Source organism: Amblyomma maculatum, chromosome 8 (assembly GCF_055883805.1).
Source record: "Amblyomma maculatum isolate TAMU_Amacu chromosome 8, ASM5588380v1, whole genome shotgun sequence".
NCBI lineage: Eukaryota > Metazoa > Arthropoda > Arachnida > Ixodida > Ixodidae > Amblyomma > Amblyomma maculatum.
Window position 1 is genome coordinate 33,174,336 of NC_139351.1, and position 22,508 is coordinate 33,196,843.

The 22,508-nt window shown below is 45.1% G+C and overlaps 1 protein-coding gene across 1 annotated transcript in view; it reads right to left on the reverse strand.

Annotated features, from left to right (window-relative positions):
- The window catches only part of LOC146180867 (tyrosine-protein kinase transmembrane receptor Ror-like), a 389,432-nt gene that overhangs the window by 100,259 nt on the left and 266,665 nt on the right, over window positions 1–22,508 (reverse strand). The window contains exon 3 of the mRNA XM_084576195.1: window positions 2,802–2,860. Within this exon, the coding sequence (XP_084432321.1) occupies window positions 2,802–2,860 (59 nt within the window). The remainder of the gene's footprint in view (window positions 1–2,801; window positions 2,861–22,508) is intronic.

Consider the following 22,508-nt stretch of genomic DNA (forward strand, 5'->3'; position numbering starts at 1 on the left):
CTAGGAAGTCAATGTGTGTGTGTGTGTGTGTGTGTGTGTGTGTGTGTGTGTGTGTGTGTGTGTGTGTGTGTGTGTGTGTGTGTGTGTGTGTGTGTGTGTGTGTGTGTGTGTGTGTGTGTGTGTGTGTGTGTGTGTGTGTGTGTGTGTGTGTGTGTGTGTGTGTGTGTGTGTGTGTGTGTGTGTGTGTGTGTGTGTGTGTGTGTGTGTGTGTGTGTGTGTGTGTGTGTGTGTGTGTGTGTGTGTGTGTGTGTGTGTGTGTGTGTGTGTGTGTGTGTGTGTGTGTGTGTGTGTGTGTGTGTGTGTGTGTGTGTGTGTGTGTGTGTGTGTGTGTGTGTGTGTGTGTGTGTGTGTGTGTGTGTGTGTGTGTGTGTGTGTGTGTGTGTGTGTGTGTGTGTGTGTGTGTGTGTGTGTGTGTGTGTGTGTGTGTGTGTGTGTGTGTGTGTGTGTGTGTGTGTGTGTGTGTGTGTACTACATAAACGTTAATTGCGGCACAAAGATTCAAATAATATTGAAATTTACTCAGGCCGAGAACTGAATGAAGGCTTCCTCATTGTTTGAAGCTGACTGGCAGTCAGTCGTATGCAGTATATAAGTGGCTCGATTCTGATGGAGGTAAATGAAGTGCAAATGAGGGCACTCGTTACAATACATGAAGGAAAGAAGCGAACAGTCGGCGAGGCCAATGAAAGCATTGGGGATTGCACTTTGTCTTTTTTTTTTAATTTTTACTTCAAGAATCACATAAATTAGTAATTTATTCTGTTTAGGGCAAAGATGAACACAAAATAGAAGGAAAGCCAACGTGCAGATGGTGGGAACCGAACCCACGACCTACGAATATCGCGTGTAGCTTACGGGGGTCTCGGTTCTGGCAGTATTGAAGCCATAGGTAGCGCAAGAGGGCCTAGCACAGCTTTCGCCCTCACTCTTGATCACGTTCTACGTGACGCTGGCGCTAACACAGGACGTTCCACGTCCACCGCTATGGCTGAGGGCGGCGCTGATGAACACTCTCAAGGTTCGTTTACAGACAACATTAATACACAAGAAAGTTGGAGGGGGGACAGCGGCCGATGTAGCTCAGTTGGAAGAGCACCGGACGCGATATTCGGAGGTCGTGGGTTCGGTTCCCACCATCGGCACGTTGTTTTTCCTTCTACTTTGTGTTTATCTTTCTCCTAAACAGAATAAATTACTAATTTATGTGATTACCAAAGTAAAAATTAAAAAAAAGACAAAGTACAAGTACAAAAGACAAAGTTTGCAGCCAATTCTATCACCGTCAACAGTGAGGTGCCTCACTGCGTTAGTAACACGGCGTAAGCGCGAACTCATCAGGGCAGCACCTTTGCGTCCACCAGCACGTGAGCCATAGCGAACACACAGGCCTTACCTTCTTTTTTATCTCATTATTCACGTCTTCTACTGTGAAAAACTTTAGCTCACACTTATTCGGCAGTACAGTACATGTGCGGCGTAAATTAACTGACCATTATTACGAAGGAAACTAAAGCCATTCTATACCAACCTAAAAACCTCAGGGATATCGTTACACTCCGCATATTTATCGGAAGTCCATCTGTAGAAGTCGGCTTCTAAATTAAATCCCTCGGAGTCATTTTTGAAGGACACATAACATGGAATACGTAATCACTTTGACATGCTTACTTTGCCACCCGCAGACGTTGTAGGCGTCCTTCCAAGAGCACGCTTTATTTTTTTTTTTCTGCTTGTTCTCAAGTTGTTTATTTATAGCTCCTCTTTTCTTTCATATCTTAAACATTGTCCCCCAGTCTCTGCGAACGCTACGGTGTAAACTATTACTAAACCTTATTTACCTAAAAAAAAAGAAAAAAAAACCTCTACTAGCTATATACGACGCACACTCAACCCCTTCTAAGGACAGTAATATACGTGCGCAAAAAGACGAGACAAAGAGGAGAAGTGGACAACGACGGCGCAGAATTGGCTGCAAACTGTGCGCCGTCGTTGTCCACTTCTCCTCTTTGTCTCGTCTTTTTGCGCACGTATATTACTGTCCATCATGGTTCACCAACTCGCCCAATCAGCCGTTCTTCTACCCTTCTAAGGAAACATCGTGTGCCCTGTGGAATTGGAATTGCTATACAATGAACTACCCTTGTAACCGTAGCATACCAGAAATAAAAATCGAGGAAGCCCCTTTACTGAGCACCTTTCTATACTTTGTCCAAAACACAAATCAGTACAACACTCACCGTAATGCAACGTGGCTCGTGCCTGGAGCACACACGAATTATGGTACATAATTCTGTTCCTATCATTACCATCCCTATTAAATTCAATTGGTCTCTGATGTAACCTTTCATTTCACGTAATTTTGTAGAAAAATGACTGTCCATGTATTAAACTGCTTGTGTTACTTTTCATGATGAATGACTAGATAACCTTCCTGCCACTGTATAACATTTGGTAGTCATGTTAGATAGTTGTTCTCGTTGCTTGCTTACATTATCAGATATACCACTATAGACACCCTTATCAAGACGATTGTTTCTCTGCTTTTTGTCTATGCCGCCTACGGCACTGTGAAAGAAATCTGATTTGATTTTATCTTGAACAGACCGTTCTATTTGTTAAGAACCAGTGTATGCGAAACTGCTTTATGCGCCTACAATTCGAGGCCCATGCATGTACAGCACTTTGCAGAGACTCTTTGTGTGTACCACTTATATCTGGAACATTAAGATGAGGGTGTGCACATACCAAGAGTCAGTAAGAAAAATAATGCTAAAATTTGAAAAGAATCTGTATGTTGTTACCTTGGCTGGCTTTCTTTGTCGGCTTTGAAGTTTCGCTCGCCGTAGGGTTGTCGGGGCTTCTGAAAAGAAATCAAGGCGAAAAATGCAGACTGAATAACGCTGCTAAATATAAGGCTGCTTGCCATAAAAAAAACTTCGCAAGTACCCTGGGTAGACTAAAGCTCCGGAATTGATTCAATGAGGCCATTATTAATCATAACACTTTATTGTACAGCTTGTGGATCCACGTACCAATATTATTTACACGAGTAGCCTCACCGGTACTGGGCAGAGCTATAGAATCGTTTTTTTTTTGTTTTTGTTTTTGTGCTGCGTAATCAAAAATCGGACATAAAAACAGAACTTAAACGGTTGAATGCTTACCAACTCGCCCAGTCGTAAACCTTGTTCAATAGCTGCTTGCTAAGAACTTCATATTTATTTTTTACCCATCAAATAACTGTAATCCTGCAGTCTGCAGGCTGACAATAAAGATTAGCAATAATAACCAGCACATGGTGTCCGCAGGTATTTACGGATCGACTACTGGAGCGCATTAACATCCGCAATTCAGTCACCTAATGAGCACTGCCCTAAAATGTATCCTTAAATAAATTGCATCTGACGGTCTCTCTCTCTCTCTCTCTCACACACACACACACACACACACACACACACACACACACACACACACACACACACACACACACACACACACACACACACACACACACACACACACACACACACACACACACACACACACACACACACACACACACACACACACACACACACACACACACACACACACATACACACACACACACACACACGGCAGTGCCTCCCGCAACTGTTCCTGTAGAGAAAGCTAACATATGAGCCTAAGGCAGCGGGAAAAGGCATTCGACGAGACGTACTTCATTTGTCATCAAAACATTTCACTAGAGATCCGCACAAAAAGAACAAGAAGCGGGATCAGAATCCTCTGTCTCCTCGCCATTTCGACCACAGAACTTGTCACCGTCTGGATCTTCTTGCCAAAACTTTGCTTCTAGTGAACTGAAACATCCCCGCTACTCGTTGTTCAATTTGTGCTGTGAAGAGTTGCGCTTCCCTTGCCCATTCGCTATCGGGCAGGTGTTGCATAATGCTGCCGGACGCACTGGCCTCGTTCAATCGCCCAACCAAGAGTTCTGGAGTCGCCGCAGACCACGTGGTACAGTGTAGAACGAGAAGCTCTCGTAAGACAGTTGTTCGCGTTCTTCCCGCCTTTACTGAGGAAGTTGTAGGCTGTTCCGACGCCATTAGAAACTGCACGAAATCATCAAATCGGAGATGGAGCCCCGGACAGGGCACGGCACGGAGAGAAATAAGGAAGAGAGAGATAGAAAGAGGTCTCAATTTTCTGGCATCGGAGGTCTCTCATTAATTTTCAACTCCCATTCCACACTCCCACCGGGGGAACGAAGGCAAACGCAAGGCAAACATTAGTTCTTCGAATGTATTTTTGTTTTTGTTTTTATTTGATCTTTAGCTTTCGCACTTTTGAAGCGATACATGCAGAAAAGCTTCGACGTACGATCGTAACTCACTCCCTAATCCAACCTTGCGCGGCAGCCCCGATGCTTCATGTCTGTAATATCTGCCGCCAAAACACGACGCACTCGCCCGTCGGGATTAAGAGCGATCTTTACTTTTCCCGCTCAGAACGGGCTTATATTACTTTCTGGCTGAATTTGCATATCGCGTCGCAAATATGGGCTCCTTATTCCAGGCCTGCAACGTCTTGAGGCAACGCATAATTACGCACAAAAAAAAAAAAAAAGAAACGTAGCAAGGAACGTCTTGCTGATAAAATCGATGCTTTTATTACTAAACAAAAAAAAAAAGACAGGCAAATTTATGAAGAAAACTGATTGAAGAGGCAATGCGGGAGACACGAGTCGCAGTCGACAAAGTTTCATCTGCTTCACGCAGGGAGTCGGTGGTGCCCCGGATGCGATGCTCAAGACTACACGAAAGCGCCGAGCCGTCTAAATAACGACGAAAAGGCGAGGCGCGAGGCGTGTTTCCGAGGGTAATTTTCTTTTCCGGAGCACGTTTGACGGATTGGCAATATTCGCATTCAGCCCTCCGAAACCCTGGCATAAGCGTGCACGTCAGCTTCTTGCCAGCTCGAGAATGTGAGAACGCGTACATCTTTTCTTTGCCATTTGTTAGCTAAAAATGATAAGGAGCGAGAAATGAAGACGTTGCTAAAATGAGCATTGGCATGCCTAGAGGCATCCGCGTAGCTAGCGCTGTAGATGGGTGGGTCTCATCTGGATCTCTTCAGCAGGCTCATCGGTCGGAAACACACATTTTGTCAAAAGTCTACAGTTCAAGCAGGTACTCAGCACGGCTCGTTACGCACCCTAACACCGCTGATCTGCCGGATTCCGCAGGATTTCTAGATATCCTTCAGTGGAGCATCAGGAGTTGTGAGGGTGCTGCAAGAGGTCCACTAGGTGCTTAAGAAGCGTACCCACCCCCGCCAAGGTGGCTCAGTGGTTCTATGGCGCTCCGCTGCTGAGCCCGAGAATGCGGGTCCGATCCCAGCCGCGGAAACCGTGAGCTCTGCATATCAAAGAACCTCAAATGGTCGAAATGACTGCAGCCCTCTACTATGGCAGCTCTCACAGCCGAGGTCGCTTTGGGACGTTAAACCTCGTGAACCATATACCGTACCCTAGAAGCAAACTTTAGAAGCAGAGGCTGTGCACGTGCGTGCGTGTGTGTGTGTGTGTGTGTGTGTGTGTGTGCGTGCGTGTGCGTGCGTGTGCGTGCGTGTGTGTGTGTGTGTGTGTGTGTGTGTGTGTGTGTGTGTGTGTGTGTGTGTGTGTGTGTGTGTGTGTGTGTGTGTGTGTGTGTGCGTGCGTGCGTGCGTGCGTGCGTGCGTGCGTGCGTGTGCGTGCGTGCGCGCGCCTCGCCGTTGCTCGGTCGTCGTGCAGTCGACGTCTGACAGCCTCGATGTCTTTATGGCTGTGCACGTGCACGGCGATGTACCTATACCTCACCCTAACTGTAGCCTTTGACATTCGGCAAAACAGGAATTAGGCCCTGCTCGTGCAGGACTAACAAGTAAGCACGAAACAGTGCAGGGAAAGCACGAAATAAGGAAAGAAATCCTGGCACTGTTTCGCGTTTACTTGCTTGACCTTGCTTGGGAGCTTTTTTTATTATTATTCCGAATGATGACCACTTCTTTCTTTCGCTCTCACTATAACGTTTTACACTGAATTGCTTAATTCACCCTGTTTGTCTTCTTATGTTTCGTATTTTAAAATTTTAGCTCCACACTTTCCTGCCGCCTCGGCGAACGGGTGTGTGGCTGGTGCAGGCTCATTATGCACTCCGCGCGTAAATGACAAGGCACACACGAAGCGCGCCGCCTTCTTCGGGTAGACGCCGTTGGCAGCAATTTCGCCTCGGAATCCATATTTCATCCTGTCTCGGTGCCGAGCCGGAGTGCCGTGGCAGCATGGAAAGCTAATGGACCCCCGAAAGAGGCGAAAATCGAAAGAGGAGAAAAAGGAAAAGAAAGAAATTAGGAGAAAGAGTAAAGAGAACGATGCCGAGCACATCAACGGCCCGAAAGCTGATGAGGTTGTCAGCTGAAGAAAGCTGTTTCCAAGTCTATAAAATAATATCTTCAGTTTTACTTTTATCATTTGCTATTTTAATCCATATTTACTATTATCCATGCCAAGTGACCAGTCTTAGTGAGGACCTGACTGAGCTTGAGGAAACGAGGAAGAAAGAAACGAGTGAGAATCGAATTCTAATACAAATTTTACATGATTGCGAGGCCCAGAAACTTAGGCGGTCTAAATTTGATACCATGGCGTAAACGCTGAAACGAATTGTGGTTACTGATATTCCGTTGATGCATTGTTGAGTGTCGCAAAAAACAAAACGAGTCGGTTACACTCGTCAGCAGATCGTGGTCTAAAAGTAATACAGTGTAAGAATAAAGCGTAAGCTAGCCGAACTAATCACGACCAACAGTCACGCGCATGGGTTACATTATGAACACCGTTATGGGATAATACACCAAAGACAGCGCTACTTTGACGAAACGCAGAAAGACTGCCAGCCTCTAAATTTAAAAATCTCAATTCAAAGTTCGGTAAAAAAAAAAAAAAAGTTTTTCATTTGTAATTGTCAGTTACCAGCAGAGCTCGCTCTTAAGTACCTTGTTTAGTGCGACTCACTTTTCGGTGCGATTTACTCGTCGCAAATTGCATATCGCGCCGAGCAACAGTGCCTCTCGAACGCTGAGGACAATTAGAATTCCGGTTATCGACGCTTTCAGGCGATGTCTACTTCAGCAAAAAATTTCGTCGTTTTTCCGTCGCTATAACTCGAGTACCAACGAAACGTACGTTTGTACGCTATTTGCGCAGAGAAGCTTGACGTCAGTGCCGTGACTCGCAGATCATTTTTATTTCCATAGCCTCAGTCGCTTTTAGACTTGAAGCCACCGTATAAAAAACATACTTTAAATAAACTACCCTTTTACCCCGCCGTGGTGGCGCAGTGGTTACGGCGCTTGACTACTGTTCCCAAGGACGCGGGATCGAATTCCGGCCTCGGCGGCCGCTTTTCGAGGGAGGCGACAAGCAAGGCGCCCGTGTGCTGTGCGATGTCAGCGCACGTTAAAGAACCCCAGGTGGTCGAAATTTCCGGAGTCCTCCACTACGGCGTCTCTCATAGCCTGAGTCGCTTTGGGACGTTAAACCCCACAAAACCAAAACCAAACTACCCTTTATGGGGGATACCACTGAAAACTGATTATAACGACCTGATTTTATTAAAGTCGAACCGGGTGTATCGGCCTCATATGAGATCGCATAATAGTTCGGTATATCGACTATTAAATAATTGTAATACCGGTAATACTTTTATTAGAAATAATGGAAACCGCAGATACTGCAAGGCCAGCAAGGCCATTGATAGCTCGCGTGGCAGCGCCTGGCGGGCAGCCACGCACACTAGACACGGATTATTTTTACAGCCAAGTCGAGTAAGCAGTAAAAGAAGAAAAAAATTGTTATGTTATTACAGTGTCCACAGATATCGTGTTTATTTTGCACATTAAGAGAAACCCGTATAACAATTGCAGTTTATCTGTAACCTAGCGCTCCCAGCCTAGTGGCAGATCTCTCGCTGCAGTCGGTGTTTTCCAACTAGCCACGGCACCAGGCGTGTACCGTTTATAAACAGTGCACTGCAAATGCAAAGAAGGCATCAAAATTAAGGCCGGATCGATTTCTGCAACGCATTCGAGAGTTAACCTCGAAGCACACCAGGCAATGCGCCACCGATAAGCTTTAATTAGGCTGACTTCAGTGGAATGCAGCGATGCGGGGTGGAAAACGCGAACCAGAGACCGACGGACACTACTACTAAGCACACCGCACGTTCACATCTTACGCAGGTGCTGGAGGGCATGCTACCGACCCGGCTACGAGCGACAAAAGTTGACCCAAGAGCACTGCTGGGAAAAGCGGTCCACTTGCCGCGTGTAATTTGATATACAAGGGGAGTTCATAGAGTTCCCATTATCAGTATCATAACTTTAAAAAAGGCGCACACAAGAAACACCAAAGCGAACGTACATCCACCTACACTTAGCGGAATGTAAGAATTTTGTTCATTATACCACCACAGAATATAGTTAGAGCATCAAGCCAACAATGGGAGCCTCCTTTGGGAAATTGGAAGCACTCCCAGTGATCAGCATTCTGTGCATGAAGGGCTGCCATTCAAAGATGATTTATACCAAGCTAATGGCGGTGAAATTTGAGTAGCGATAATGTTCTATAAAAATGTCGTCAAATGATGCAGAATATTTTAGGTCACTTAACAAGCCTGGACGATCGAAGAAGGAGTTGCCAACCGTCTTTGGCTGGTGTACCAGAAATTCCTACGACAGCTGGGGTTCTAACGCTCGATGACCGGTGGGTAACAGTCGAATAAGTAGCGGAACACGTTACTGTGCGTTCAGACTCAGTGCCCACCAGTTTTTCTTCAACCCCCCGCCGGGGTGGCGCAGTGGTTACGGCGCTCGACTACTGTTCCCAAGGACGCGGGATCGAATCCCGGCTTTGACGGCAGCTTTTCGATGGAGGCGAAAAGCAAGGCGCCCGTGTGCTGTGCGATGTCAGTGCACGTTAAATAACTCCAGGTGGTGGAAATTTCCGGAGTCCTCCACTACGGTGTCTCTCATAGCCTCAATTGATTTGGGACGTTAAACCCCACATACCAAACCAAACCATTTTTCTTCAGCAACCTGTACAAGGCGAAGGTTGCTGCGCGTTTGCGAAAGTATTTCGCTTGCTCCATGACATTGCACCGCTCCACTCAACGCAGGTGGCGGTAAGACATGCGGTCATATTAGGCTATGAGATATTGCATCATCCTCCGCACTCACCAACCTCGTTTCTTCCTCTTCCTTTCCACGAAAAAAAAAGAAAAGAAAACATGCTGCGAGAGAACACTTCCAGCACTAGGGAGCAGTGATTGTTTAGGTGAATGCTCTTCCAGAACACAAAAAGAGGTCTAGAGTGATGAACATGCAGTATCTCTTCCACTAGAGGTAGCAGTGCGTGGTGTTGGGATGAGAATATGTATGTAATGATGAAGCCCCCATCCAAGCCGCATTTTTGCATCTCCCTTTCTTCACGCCAATAATACGAACTTGATGAACGGCCCTTGTATGAATTGACCGGCGAAACTGGAGCTCGGAAGTCTACGCGATTTTCATATACTTTTGAGCAACAATTTGTTTCAATAACGTACGTGATCGGTGACTTCGATGTAGCGCAGAATCCCAGATATCCTAGTTAGATATATCAGGGCTCGACTGCATATACTCGTACTGCTCGTAAAAGGTAACCGTGTTGTTTCCGCGTTGCCAGGTCTTTTCCCTTTGTCACCACTGCATTTCAAAATGGTGACTCTCGACAAATTCGAGCAGTTACCATTATGAGAGTGGTACTGACGTCGCTCTGCGTTCCAACAAAGGTTCTAAACGCCAGAGAAAATCGCAAAATTATGGTAATAGCATGCAATCAGATTTATCCCGTATCAATGCACGTACAACAATACGACCAGTAAACGATTAACGACTTTCTCAGTCACTTCGTCTGTCAGGTCGCCGATCGAAGCACTTAAGCACGCTGTACACACAAGCAAGCTCGATAAGCAGTACATTAGAACATTTCTTAGCTGCACTGAACTCTTCGATAATTTTCATTGTGGGTTTGCCTGATCCTTCCTCGCTGTCTGTGCCCACTTGAGTGGTATGCTTTCTGACGCCGCAAAATCAGGTTGAGGACGAATTCCCGAAAGTCATTACGCAGTTCCTTAACGCGTAATGGAACCTCAGCTATGACTATCGGGTATATCGGCGACTAGTTTCTGGAGGCGCCGCATCCATCCAGTGCAGTCAGCATGCCGGTAGCGTCTTAAACGCATTCTGTTATTTCTCCATTTGGTTCCCCTTCCAACGTCTTTGAGTTGTTGATCCGAATGCCGCAAGTGGCGCAACAGTCGCCAAAGCGGTGAGTATCGTACAAACATTAGTTCAGAGTTTTGACAACCGAACCCCTCCAAATGGATTTTGTAAAGCGAAATCTAAGAACTTTCCAGTTACTACACTGAGACGACGCAGACGACAAACTGACAAATGGGCGGAAGTAGAGAAACTTGGCATACTTCACACCACACGCACTTCCGTTTTGGCTTTTATTTATTTCAATCCCTACTTCTCAATATACTTCAATCCCCACAGGGTATTTTAGCAACGTGGGATACATTACATATGTAGAGAGTACAATCATCATCATCAGCCTGACTACACCCACTGCAGGGCGTAGGCCTTATTCCTCCAATTAACCCATTCCTGTGCTAGCTGCATCCACTTGATACCTGCGAACCTCTTAGCTTCATTCGTCCACCTAAATTTCTGGCGCCCCTGCGACAGGAAGCAGAAGCGGCAGAAGAAAGTGAGGCAGTACAATAATAACATAGTTAAAAAACCAATACAAATCAGATCAACGGAGCTCTAAGTTTGCCGTCGATAAGTTTTCCAAGCATACTTGAAACAAAAGCGAGAGTGGTGATTTTAACATTTGGTCATTACTTAGGCGATTCCATTCGACTACCGTTCGCGGTAAGAAAGAATGCTTAAACAGTTATTAGGCGTGGTAAATGGGCTTATCGTACGACTATGTCTTTGCCTAGTAGCATAACCAGAAGAAAGAGAAAAGATAGTATTTCCGTGGGATCTATGGCCGGTAATAAACCCGAAATTTGAGATTTGACATCCGGTTTCCTTGAGTTAATTGTTGTAGGCTCTTTTGTTAAGAGCTTTGTCACTAAAATAGGTCCAGAACTATTGTAAATGGAGCGGACTGCTTTTCTTTCCACTATTTATATTTTGTTAACACTAGTGCAGTGAAAGGGTTCGAAATAAGTTCTCATGTACTAACGCAAAAAAAAAAAAAAAAAAAAAAAAACGAAGTTTCGGCGCCCTTGCCGCATTATTAGGCACACATTCGCAATTTTTCTTTTCGAGAAATGCAACGTTGTAATCATTCAGCTGCCGCCAAGCCACCTGAAGTGCAACTTTATCGGGGAAAGGAAAGGTGGGTGCAAGTCTGGGTCCAAATCCTGAAGTCTGGCCCACCCGAGAGCAATTCAAGAAACGCGCGCCGAGCTTTAACAAAAAGAAGAAAACAACAAAACCAAAATGAAACACCCAATACTGGTATGTGCCGCATTAGTTCCTCCCCGCGTATTATGCCCCAGACGCAACTGAATTAGTCCCGAATGCAGGCGGGTTCGCGTTGAGAACGCAAGCACATGGCACTTAACCGGCAGCCCGCATAGGGAAGGGGTGAGCCTGGGGGACACGGATTTCTAGTAAATGGAATCAGCTCTCAAACGCAACGAGTTCCAGGTTATTGCACTCTCTTACACGGGGCTCGTAGTAACTTAAAACCGAGCAAATTGTTCTGCACTTATGGTTAAGCCGGTGTTGCGCCACCGTTCATAACCATCTTCTAATTTCTGCTACAGCATAGCAGCGTTTCTTTTGGTTTTAACCACGTCAACATCGGAACCGAATGAATTTCGTTGGTGTGCTTCCCGCCGCTGTCTAACGTGCACAAGGACAACAACAAAAACAAAAAAGTTTCCAATTTAACAGCGAGAACTTGAATATGGGAATTTATTTGAGAATTGTTTTGCTTCTTTCATCCATTCCTTGATACTTCTGAATTTGTTCTACCGTCTAAGCTCCTAATAAAGAACGACGATAGCGCTGCGCACCGAGGTACAGCTCGTCTGCAACGAAACCCCGGTGTAGTCGTAAAGCAAAGCCCCAGTGCAGTTCGCGATACGAGTGGACGTTAAAGAACCCTGGATGGTCGAAAATTTCAGGGCTAAAGCGCCTCTTATAGCTTTAGTTTCTTTGGGACGTTAAATCTCATACGCCAAACCAGAATAAACCGGCTCCGGTCAGGATTGCATTTCTCACACGGGTTACGAAAAATTCCGCAGGCATCAAGAAAGGAGACGGTAGAGTCTGGCTGGTTGGTTCATGTTGGAAAAAAACGACGCTTAATAAAAGAATAACAGCGCTTAATAAAAGAATAGAGAAGCACCAAACCCATACGCTGACTAGAAACAAAATGGTTTATTGCGAAAAGATGCGAGCAATAAAAGCGGTAGGGAAAGCAACAGAGAATAAAAAGTACGGAAAAACGCTTTTGGGTACGCAATCATGATCGCGACAGAGCTCGCATTTCTTAATGGATTGCTGTTTTTGAATTGATTTGGTTCGATTTTTTATTTCACCAGTACAACTGGAGGGATTTCCAGGCAAAAAGTTGTTTTTGCAGCTTGAAGGGGTCCGGGAAACCGCTAAAAAACAGTGGCATCGACGTGTAATCGAAATACTGCATGAGAATGATATATGTAAAAAAAGATAGAAACATACACACCACAGAATACATAAAATGGATAAACTCGATAAATGCAATTGTTCGATGTAAACTATGTAGGTTTTAGGCTTACCTACTACAAAAAAAAAAAAAAATAGAAGCATGAAGGAAGGACATGCTGAAAACTTACCCGGACATGCTGACGGTTCTCTAACGTACAGTTTAAACAGATGTACATTCATAACACACAAAATGGACACATAAAATAGTACAACACAATCAAAACTTTATAGAAAAATTTGCTTTGTACGTCAGTGTGCACCTACAAGATCAGAAGTATTAAAATACAAATATCTCACAGCTGAACAAAATACCGCCGCAATTGTTTTAATTTGAAATTTGCAATGTATTTATACTTGTTGAATACGTGAGGAAGGTTATGTTTTAGTGTTTGGAGCTTACAATTATATTTTTACAATGAGGGACAAACCAATTGTACAGACACAGAGTATTGGCAGAAGTACGTTTACTAATTAGCGACGCCGTTTCAGTAGTAAATACCTTGTAAGAGCAGTTAGAGAAAGAAAACAAACGTAGCACGCGGAAGTCATACCATGCGCTCAATGCTGATAATTTGGTACATTTGAAACAAAATCTGTGTTGGGGATAAGTAATGTACATTTGCAATGTGGCGAACGGTTTTCTTCTGGAGGCGGAGAATCTTCGTGTGGTAGTGGTTGCCCAAGTTAAGCTACAATAATTAAGTTGAGAGTTAAAGAATGCGTTATAAATTTGACGCTTAACCTTTGAGTGCAACAGTTTTCGGCATCGTGACAATGCACTCGTTGTCGCTGCCAGCTTTTCACAGATGCTATTCACTTGCGCATCCCAGAGGAAACAACTCTCAGAACTTTGTGCTCATGCACAGCTCCAATTTCACTAGCAGCGTACCTAACAGCTTTTTGAATTTACAATGGTTTATTTTATTCTCGGAAGATTATTGTTTTTGTTTTTGTTGAATCAATATTTATCTTGTTGAGCTGCGGCCAGAGAAAGAGGTTTTCAAGCATGCCATTACATTTTATTACTAATCTGCGTACATTTGGACCGGGGAGAGATTAGACGAGATATACATGAATCTGCTAAGTATCGGCTGCAGACGTTACATTTGGTGTGCGTATAAGGTTTTTCGGAGAACGAACAGAAAAAGCAAAAACGAGAGATTTGTTTTCGGAGTGGCTGGAAAAGAAACTACTACGGCTTCTCCTTGAAAAATGCAGTATCAGTGTTGCTTGCACGCCGCTCACTCTCTCCATTTCCTCGCTGCGTAACGAAGGGCCCAGAGGGAAGCGACCCGGTACTTGAGAATACAAGCCGGCTGTGTAGCTCATCGGAAGTACGAAAATGAAAACAACAGAATGAAAGGAAGGGGAAAAAGCGACTGGTTCACGCGATCTTCGCGGGAAGAGAGGCAAATGAAAGGTTCGCCACGCGTACAGAGCAAGCGAAGGAAAATAACGAGAGAAACAAAAATAAAGTTGAGATAGCTAGAGAGGCTGTCCAAGAGATGCCGGCTTCCTCGGGACGTGAGATGAAAGAGCACGCGGTGCGTCCTCCTGCTTAACGGAAGCAGCAGCCTTCCTTGCTCCTCTCGCACCGGCACTTAAGTGCCTTCCTCGGGCGGACTCTACTATACGTGGTGCGGGAAAAGCTGAGCAGGCCGGGATCGGAAGTGTAGGGAAGCTGAGGGAAATAGGGAGAGGCTCTATAACGTGGCACGCCGTGGAACCGGGAGCTCAACAAAAGGAATTACACGAGGATACGGGGCCAAGTATGGTGAGGCGGCCGCATCGAGTGTGTACCTATACGTGATGGGGGAACGCGCTGCTCTCACCGGACGCGTAAAAGTGCACTCGGGATGAGAAGAGAAAAGGAAGACAGGTTTCGCGAGGCGGAGGAGGAATCGTCTCCATGTGGTAGAGCCCGGTACAAATTGGGGAAAGCATCGCAAAAGGAAACGGTCACCGTGGCCTTAAGGGAAGGGTGTAGAGGAAATTGAGGAAAATAAAGGACACAAATTTTCTCCTTTCCTCTTATTCAGCAGGGAATGCGCGAAAAGTTAAAGAAGGGCGGAGTGCTCATAGGGGAAGATAAATCAAAGGCAGAAAAAGACAACCTAGACCACCGAGCGGTAAGATGAGACTATTCAGAAGGAGTAGACGGTAACCGGAAGAGCACCACCCATTTGGTTAAAACTCCCCCCCCCCCCTCCCCATTAGGAGAAGAAAAAAAATCGAACGCAGAGAAAAGAGGGAAAAAATGGCGCATACCAAAGTTACCCATTGTGATCATTTTGTTTTGGAAGAGGCGATCTCATACAAAAGCCAAGGGATGAAAATTTGCTTGAAATAACGGATGTAAGGCCAAGTATTAATGTGCAACAAAGCTGAGCTAGAGCAAGAGATAAAAACCGTTCCAAAACAGATACTAACGAACAGGAACAAAACCAGCGGAAGAACGCAACACAACACATCGCCCTATATAGTACCCAGAAATGTGGCGCAACAAACACAATCACATGAGAAGAAACACAACACAGGCGCGCACTACGAACTGAAATATGGATCTGAACACATACTTCCTCTTCACCACTCGTCCTCTTCTACACCCAAGTACATCTTCACACACCCCTCAAGCTGTTATTTTGACATCGCCCTATATTCTATACTCTTATGCGCAGCGCACGTTGCATTCTGTTTCTACGTGATCCCGATAATGTTAAGAGTCGTCCAAGTTACTGGTGCGTATCGGCATGATTGTTTCTGAACACGGAGGATAACTGAGGAACTCTGGTGCACTGTTGAAAAAGCGCTGCAGGATATGAATGATAAACTAGAATGGCAACAACGGAAGGGACCTTCTATCCTTAAGGACACTGTCCCACGGTACTCGCAAAAGAAAGTGGAAGAAGCGGATTCGCTGGAACCGGGGCGTACATATGCCTGGCCGAATAATGGGTCCCTCAACGGAAAGAGGAAAGCAGCAGCTCATCACAACGAGTAGTTGAACAAGCTATATACAGCAGAGCCGGAATAGATGGCACCGGGTGTGCTATAAATGAAAGAAGCGGATGGCATAATGGGGCGGAAGAGAGAACCCGCGCCTGGGTGGCAACGATGCGGATGAAGGAATAAAGGTGAGGACAAGGGTGAAAGCGAAAAGCTTCGATGGATGAGTGAGGATGGTATGCTACATCTCGCCACTGAGAGCCGATCGGCGGCTAATGCCTACCAGGGTTGCTCTCCTCGTTTCCTCTTCCGCTAACAACTTGTCGGACATTCTTGAGGAGGAAGAATGCCCCCGAGGAAGAATGCAACTGATACTGGGAAGGGGAAACTCATGTAAAGGGCCTGGGGATGTGCTGAAACGAGCTGGTGAAAGCAAGAGAGCCAGACATAGCAGAACTGCGTGAGAGAGAGAGAGAACAAAGAAGATAAGAACAATGGCGAGGCCAGACGAGATGAAAGGGACCCCGTTATTAAGAGACAACGCCGAGCTGCACGGTGTAAGTGAGCGGCGATAGTTGTCGAGGAATGCCGATTGCCTAGCAGCGGATCACATATTGCATGCGCCAGGAATAAGCGCGGAATACCAAACATCCAAGGCTCGTGTCTCTCCCCTTTCTTCGCACCTTTCGCGCTGCACCAGCCGACAGGCGCGAGGAATGATTTAGTAGGGCATAGTGACGTTGGAAGCATAATTTCAGTAGGTGAAAAAAAAAAAGGGGGGGGGGGGGATCGCCGGGAAAAATTTTTATTTAGTATTGTTCTTATACACGCCAAACACTCGCTCATGCTATGCTCTTTCTCGCATTTTATGCCAAAGCTCGTTCGGTCGAAAAGCCGTCGCAGTAGCAGTTATTGGTACTGCGTGTCGGAAATAATCGGAGGGCTGCGTAACAAATATCTTATCATGGTGATTTGTTGTTCTAGTGATTGATTGGCACGTGTCAGACGAAGATGAGTAAATGAAATCATTAATTAATTGATCAGTTGATCAATCAAAGAGATGAAAAATTGCAAAAAGGGGGTTTAAGGTTGTCAAAGTGTTCAAAATGAAAGAAGAAAGCATGGTTACGCTAATTAAAAAATTTAGGGTGTGTAATTGATCAATTAGGCAACTGAAATAATTGAAGAAAACGAAAAATAGGAAAAGGAGGCTTCAAATGCGTCTCAATACTCATAACGAAAAGCTAATGGATTTTGAAGCTGGTTAAAAATATTCGAGTATGTAATTGATTTCTTACTTAACTGAAATATTTGCAGAAGCAAAATTTAAAAAAGTGAGAAATATCGTCTCTGTATGTGTGTATTCTCATCACGTCATGTCATTAAGGGCGGAGCATACGTGCCTCCTAATTTTGTTCCGCTGAACGAGAACAGGGAGCAAGTTGCGCTCGGTGTAGTGCTCCTCACGCCAGGCTATTTTGGTTGTTGACATTGCTGTTCAATGAGAACCAAAATGACATGCAGTATCTCTAATCAATGGTTATATATTTTCGAATCTCCAGATGTCACCAACTTAAAACGCCGCGGTCCAAGGTTAGGTTTCAGCAAAATAAATGTAAACAAAGCAGGAAGTAAGGCGGGCGGGGGATGAGAGGGCTTGAGCCAACCATTTCAATTCAATTTTAAGCATGTCTGACCACCTGTTTGTTAAGCTATTTTTGTGTTTTTCCGAAAAACTACGATGCTCATTAAATTTTCCTTTTATATCATGTTTCTTAGTGTGATTAACTTATTTTCTGTACCATCACTTTGAGAGCTGTCATGTTATGTATAGATGAGTAGAATTTTCATTTTGTTTTTAAATTTCCTCTGTGCCTGTGCATCGTACTTCCTGTGTTATTTTTGGCATCATTAGAAAGTGTCTTTGATACATTGTGCCCACACACTTTAGTGTTGTATATTAGGTTGTGGCTGTGTATTGTGGCTGGGTATGCACCGTACTTCTTGCGTTATTTTTGTCATCATTAGAAAGTGTCTTTGATACGTTATGCCCACACATGTTTGTGCTGTTTATTAGGTTGTGGCTGGGTACTTTGTACAGCGTGACACGCTGCTGTTTGTAGGGGACGAGGTCCAGTCAAGCTGCGAAAAGCGGCTTTTTACCTCGTCTCCACCATGTTAAATGGAAATAAATAAGTTAAGTTTAAGTTAATAGAACAATACCAGAAGAATCCCCTTTATTTTCTGTTCCGGCGCTCCTGAAAAAAAAAAAAAAAAAAAAGCATCTGCGGTACTGCTTATCGCGTTGCGAGCGATGTCCTGAAGAAACTTTTTCTAAACATGTGGTATGAAAATGCAGACATTATTATCTCAATTTTTCCCAACACCTTATATGAAAGCACCACACCGCTACCCAAGGCAACAATTTGCTTACCTTGAACTGCAAGGTAAGCTACTTAAGGTAAGTTAAGGTAACATAAGGAACCCTCCCATACAAGCACACACTCATGCACACACCCCTAGCGTCCTCTGCAGCACTTCGTCATGGTGACGTAAAGAGAAAATGTAAAGAAATACTGCTACTACTACTACTATTACTAACTACTGCACTCCTACGCTCTCTTTACGAGCGTTAGGCGCTAAGTAGGACCCCATGACGTGCGCAAGGTGACCACAGTGGGTCAGCCTACCCATTCGATGGGTCAACTTTATTGTCAAACTCTTTGCAGGAGCTTACGGAGACCAATGACATTCGCTGCACTCAAAACAAACGCAGACGTGCAATAAAGAATGTAGCGACTGAGCGCAGTATCGCACATGGCGCAGTGGTAATAATTCGACATTTGCATTAAATACAGAAAAAAGTCTACAAATAAACATAATGGTACCAAAAACAAGAAATGAAACGCGAAGAGTAAAATGAATATACTATATATATGTTATGAATATATTAGGCCAATGGAAGCTCAACTCAGAGGCATTTTTTTTTTTTTTTTTCGTGGCAATGATAGGACGGATGCACAGCCTTGCTCAAAAGTTTACGGCCCAAGGGGCCTGGTTCTAAGTCGTGTACTGGCACTCCTTTAGGACTCGGGGAAGACTTCCTCTTTGGGCAGGGCAGCATAAAAAAAAAAAAAAAAAAGATATTGACTTCAGGAAATCTGGAATACCGAAAATGCACTACGAGCCACACTGTGTGACTCAGAAGAAAATCCCTTGGGCTACCAACTTTTGACAAGGACTGTACAAGGTTGGTGAACTGGGCGAGTTAGAGCAATTGCATTTTCCGAAACGTAGTGCGAGAAAACTAGGACACAGACACAGCTATGGTGTCGTGACTCTTCTGTGTCCCCGTTTTTTCGAGCTACGTTTCGGAAAAAGACAGCAGGCTGAGTGCCCGCAACCATTTCGCCCAATTTGTATGTCAACGCACGACGGTGTGCCTGGAAGGTAGCTTCATTCTGTAGTTGAGGCAGCTTGACGCCACCCACTGAAGCCTCTTGTACCCTGACGTGGCTGGTTCGTTGTGTTGTATATAAAACGTCATTCCTTTTTTTATTTTTCGCTTTCGGCATTGAAACTTGGCATTCGCGTTAGCAATCTGCCTTAAGTTAGGAAATTTTACAATATATTACGCTTCAAGAAAAACTAGGCAACTCAAAGGTGTCCGTGAGTGGTGCGATGTGAGTGCATGTTAGGGAACCCCAGGTCGCCAGAGATAAACGATTAAATCATGAAACAGATAAACCGTAGGCGCTAATCGGCTCAATTCCTGCTAACAAAGGCGAACTGTAATGTTTGTGTTGGATTCTAAATTTATTTAGAAGGCGATACAACAGACCATGGCAGAAATAAGAAAGGCAGTTAGAAAAGAGTTTGCTCTACTATTATAGCTCGATAACAGGTTCTTATCTGTATATTCGTTCTCCTTGTGCTGCGTTCTGCCCAACTAATAAAAAACCGTCACTAGGCGTCACTTCGCCCATGAGGGCATTACTGTAATGATGTTAGGCCATTAGAAAAGGAAACGTGGCTAAGCTCGGGCCACTTTGATGAAAACATGAAAGGTGAAGTGCACGAAGATAGTCCATCGTAACAATTGGCACTGAATGAATTTCGATAATCTGGTGTTCTTACCACGCCCCCTGGCACTGAAGACTGCGTGAGCGTCGGCCACTCCACATTCATGCAAATGAAACAATGGCTGCCGGTATCCGACCCCATAAACTTGAGCACAGTGGCCGAAAGTGATGACCACGGGAGTCAGGAAGTACCAAACACTACTAAGAGACCTTGAATGGTGTATGGGCGTATTGATGTCGTCGAGGTAACCGCTACGACACATGCGCCACCATAAAACACGCCAAATGAGCTGGTATCTTTCGCTTCAGAGGCTAGCTGCTTCGTTATCAGATGGGAAACGAGGTTTTGCATTGAAGCTGATTTAATGACTAGAGATACGGCTTCACGAACTTATAGCTGACCCTTTATCACGCGGTCGAAGAAGTTCGCGTCAATAAAAAACTATCTGAATTTTAAGAGTATGGCCGTATATGCAAAGCAGCCTGATTTAAAACAATAGCGATCTTAATAAACTAATTAAGCAAAATTTTACAGTCGGACGCGACAGTCCGATGGACAACCAAACAACTCGAAAGCGTGATGCAAGCAAAGGAAGAAAAAGCTACCTGAGGTCACCGAAGTGTTTTTTGCAAGTTCGAGTATTTCACGTATAGGCAACGACCCGAAGCAAGTTGCCACAAACGGAAGGTAGTTCTCGCGATAAGGAAACGAAAAACCGTGAAGGAAAATAGAAGCAGCACCAGGTAGAAACTGAGGACAAGAGTAATCGAGGCTTACGATAAACTACGACATCGACTGATGAACAAAAAGAAATTTCAGGCTCGCAGATATTTCCCGCATGCAGGGGAAGAAATGGGGAGCTGGAAAGCATTTATCCCACCCCTCTCGTCCGAGAAAACGAACAACGGAAGAACCGAAGGAAGTTGAAGGAGGAGAGCACCTCCAGTAGGGAATAAGCGATGGGCAGGAGCGACAATTCGCTATCAAGAACAAGCAAGCAGACGACGTCGACACGCCTGTCGCGAAATTAGGAATGAAGACGCAGACGGCAAATTCCCAAAGGAGAGAAAAGAGCAAACGGCTAAAGATTGGAAGTGATGATCGCGACCAGACAAACAGAAAATCGAACGAGGAAGGAATGAGACGAGATGTAAGCACAGACGGTCCAATAACCGAAGCAGCGTGGTGCACGCAATTCGAAAGGGCTGCGGGGCTAGATGGGCGAAGTAAACGATACGGAACACGCACGAAGTAAGCAAAACAAAGGAGGCAGTGCGGGAGGGGGACACAAGAGAAGACGAAAGCTCGCGGAAGGACGTACCTACGTAAATGCGGAAATGCAATTACAAAACTTCCCCACGACGCAAGTGACACAGGCAGCGACGGTCGGGGGTGGGACGCAAAGGGAAAGGAGAAACGATGACAGGCGCTGGAGGAGACGAGGCGGAAAAAGCTCTCAACGAAAGAGACAGGGGAGTTCTCAAGAAAGGGAAAAAGACGAGGAAATAAAACGAAGAAGCGGAGCGAAGGCATCGCAGCTGTCGCCGGATATTTCTCTCCGACGCGCAAGGAAGAGCTGCGGTGAGCAGGGATGTGAAGTGTCTCGCTGTGCCCGAGTGGGTGCAATGAACAGCAGCAGGAGCCGATCCGAGGAAAGAGCGCTGGGGGCAAGGACACCTCTCGGCACACACAACCGCGCTCGAGCGCGGCAACTACCGTCTTTTCCGCGTACATCGCTACTGCTACTCGATTCGTCATCAAAAAGTGACAAATTCAGCGCCTTTGCCTCCTGGTGACGCGGCTCGTCTCACGCAAATGAGCAAGTTTGACACCCGTCGTATAGTAGTTATCTTCATAGTCGTTAACATCGTCGCCTGGCGCAACAGGAGAAGGCGCTTTGTCTGCCGTGAGACAGCTAAAGCTAGAAGCAATATGAGAGGGAACACGGGAGCTCGTGGCCTTAGCATTTCGTAAGCTGCCACCATCAGGAGAGTAGAATGGGTGGCACCAGAGGCATGCTCGGAACGAGCAGCTGACAAAGCTTTCTTTGCAGCGTGATTCCGTTCTCTCAACGGTAGGGTCCTCTGAGCAGCGTCACCTGGCGACAGTTAGCGGAAATATTCTAAAAATAAATAAGAGCACATTTAAAGCGTGTCGTACTCGTTGCCTCAGTGACGCAATGGATTAACATTACTTACCTTCGCACTTAGCGAATAAATAAGAGCACATTTAAAGCGTGCCGTACTCGTTGCCTCAGTGACGCAATGGATTAACATTACTTACCTTCGCACTTAGCGAATAAAATGTATGTGCGAATCCTGCGTTTGTAATTTTTTTCGAAATTTGTTTTTAAATTGCAAATAAACTACTAATTCTGTGGAATACTGCGCTACTTGATATACAGAGACTTTCCATTTGTATCTGTATATCAAGTAGCGCAGTATTCCACAGAATGATCAACCAACTGGCCCCCGTGTTTGCATTATAAACTACTAATATCTTTCTGGTGGGTGTTTCCCTTTAGGTTGCATCATGTGATGTTTATAATTCTTAATAGCCACAAAACCTGCCGTGAACACAGCCGCGAGACAACAGAATGACAACGCTTACACTATTTAATAATTTTCAACGTAATCCTGCCT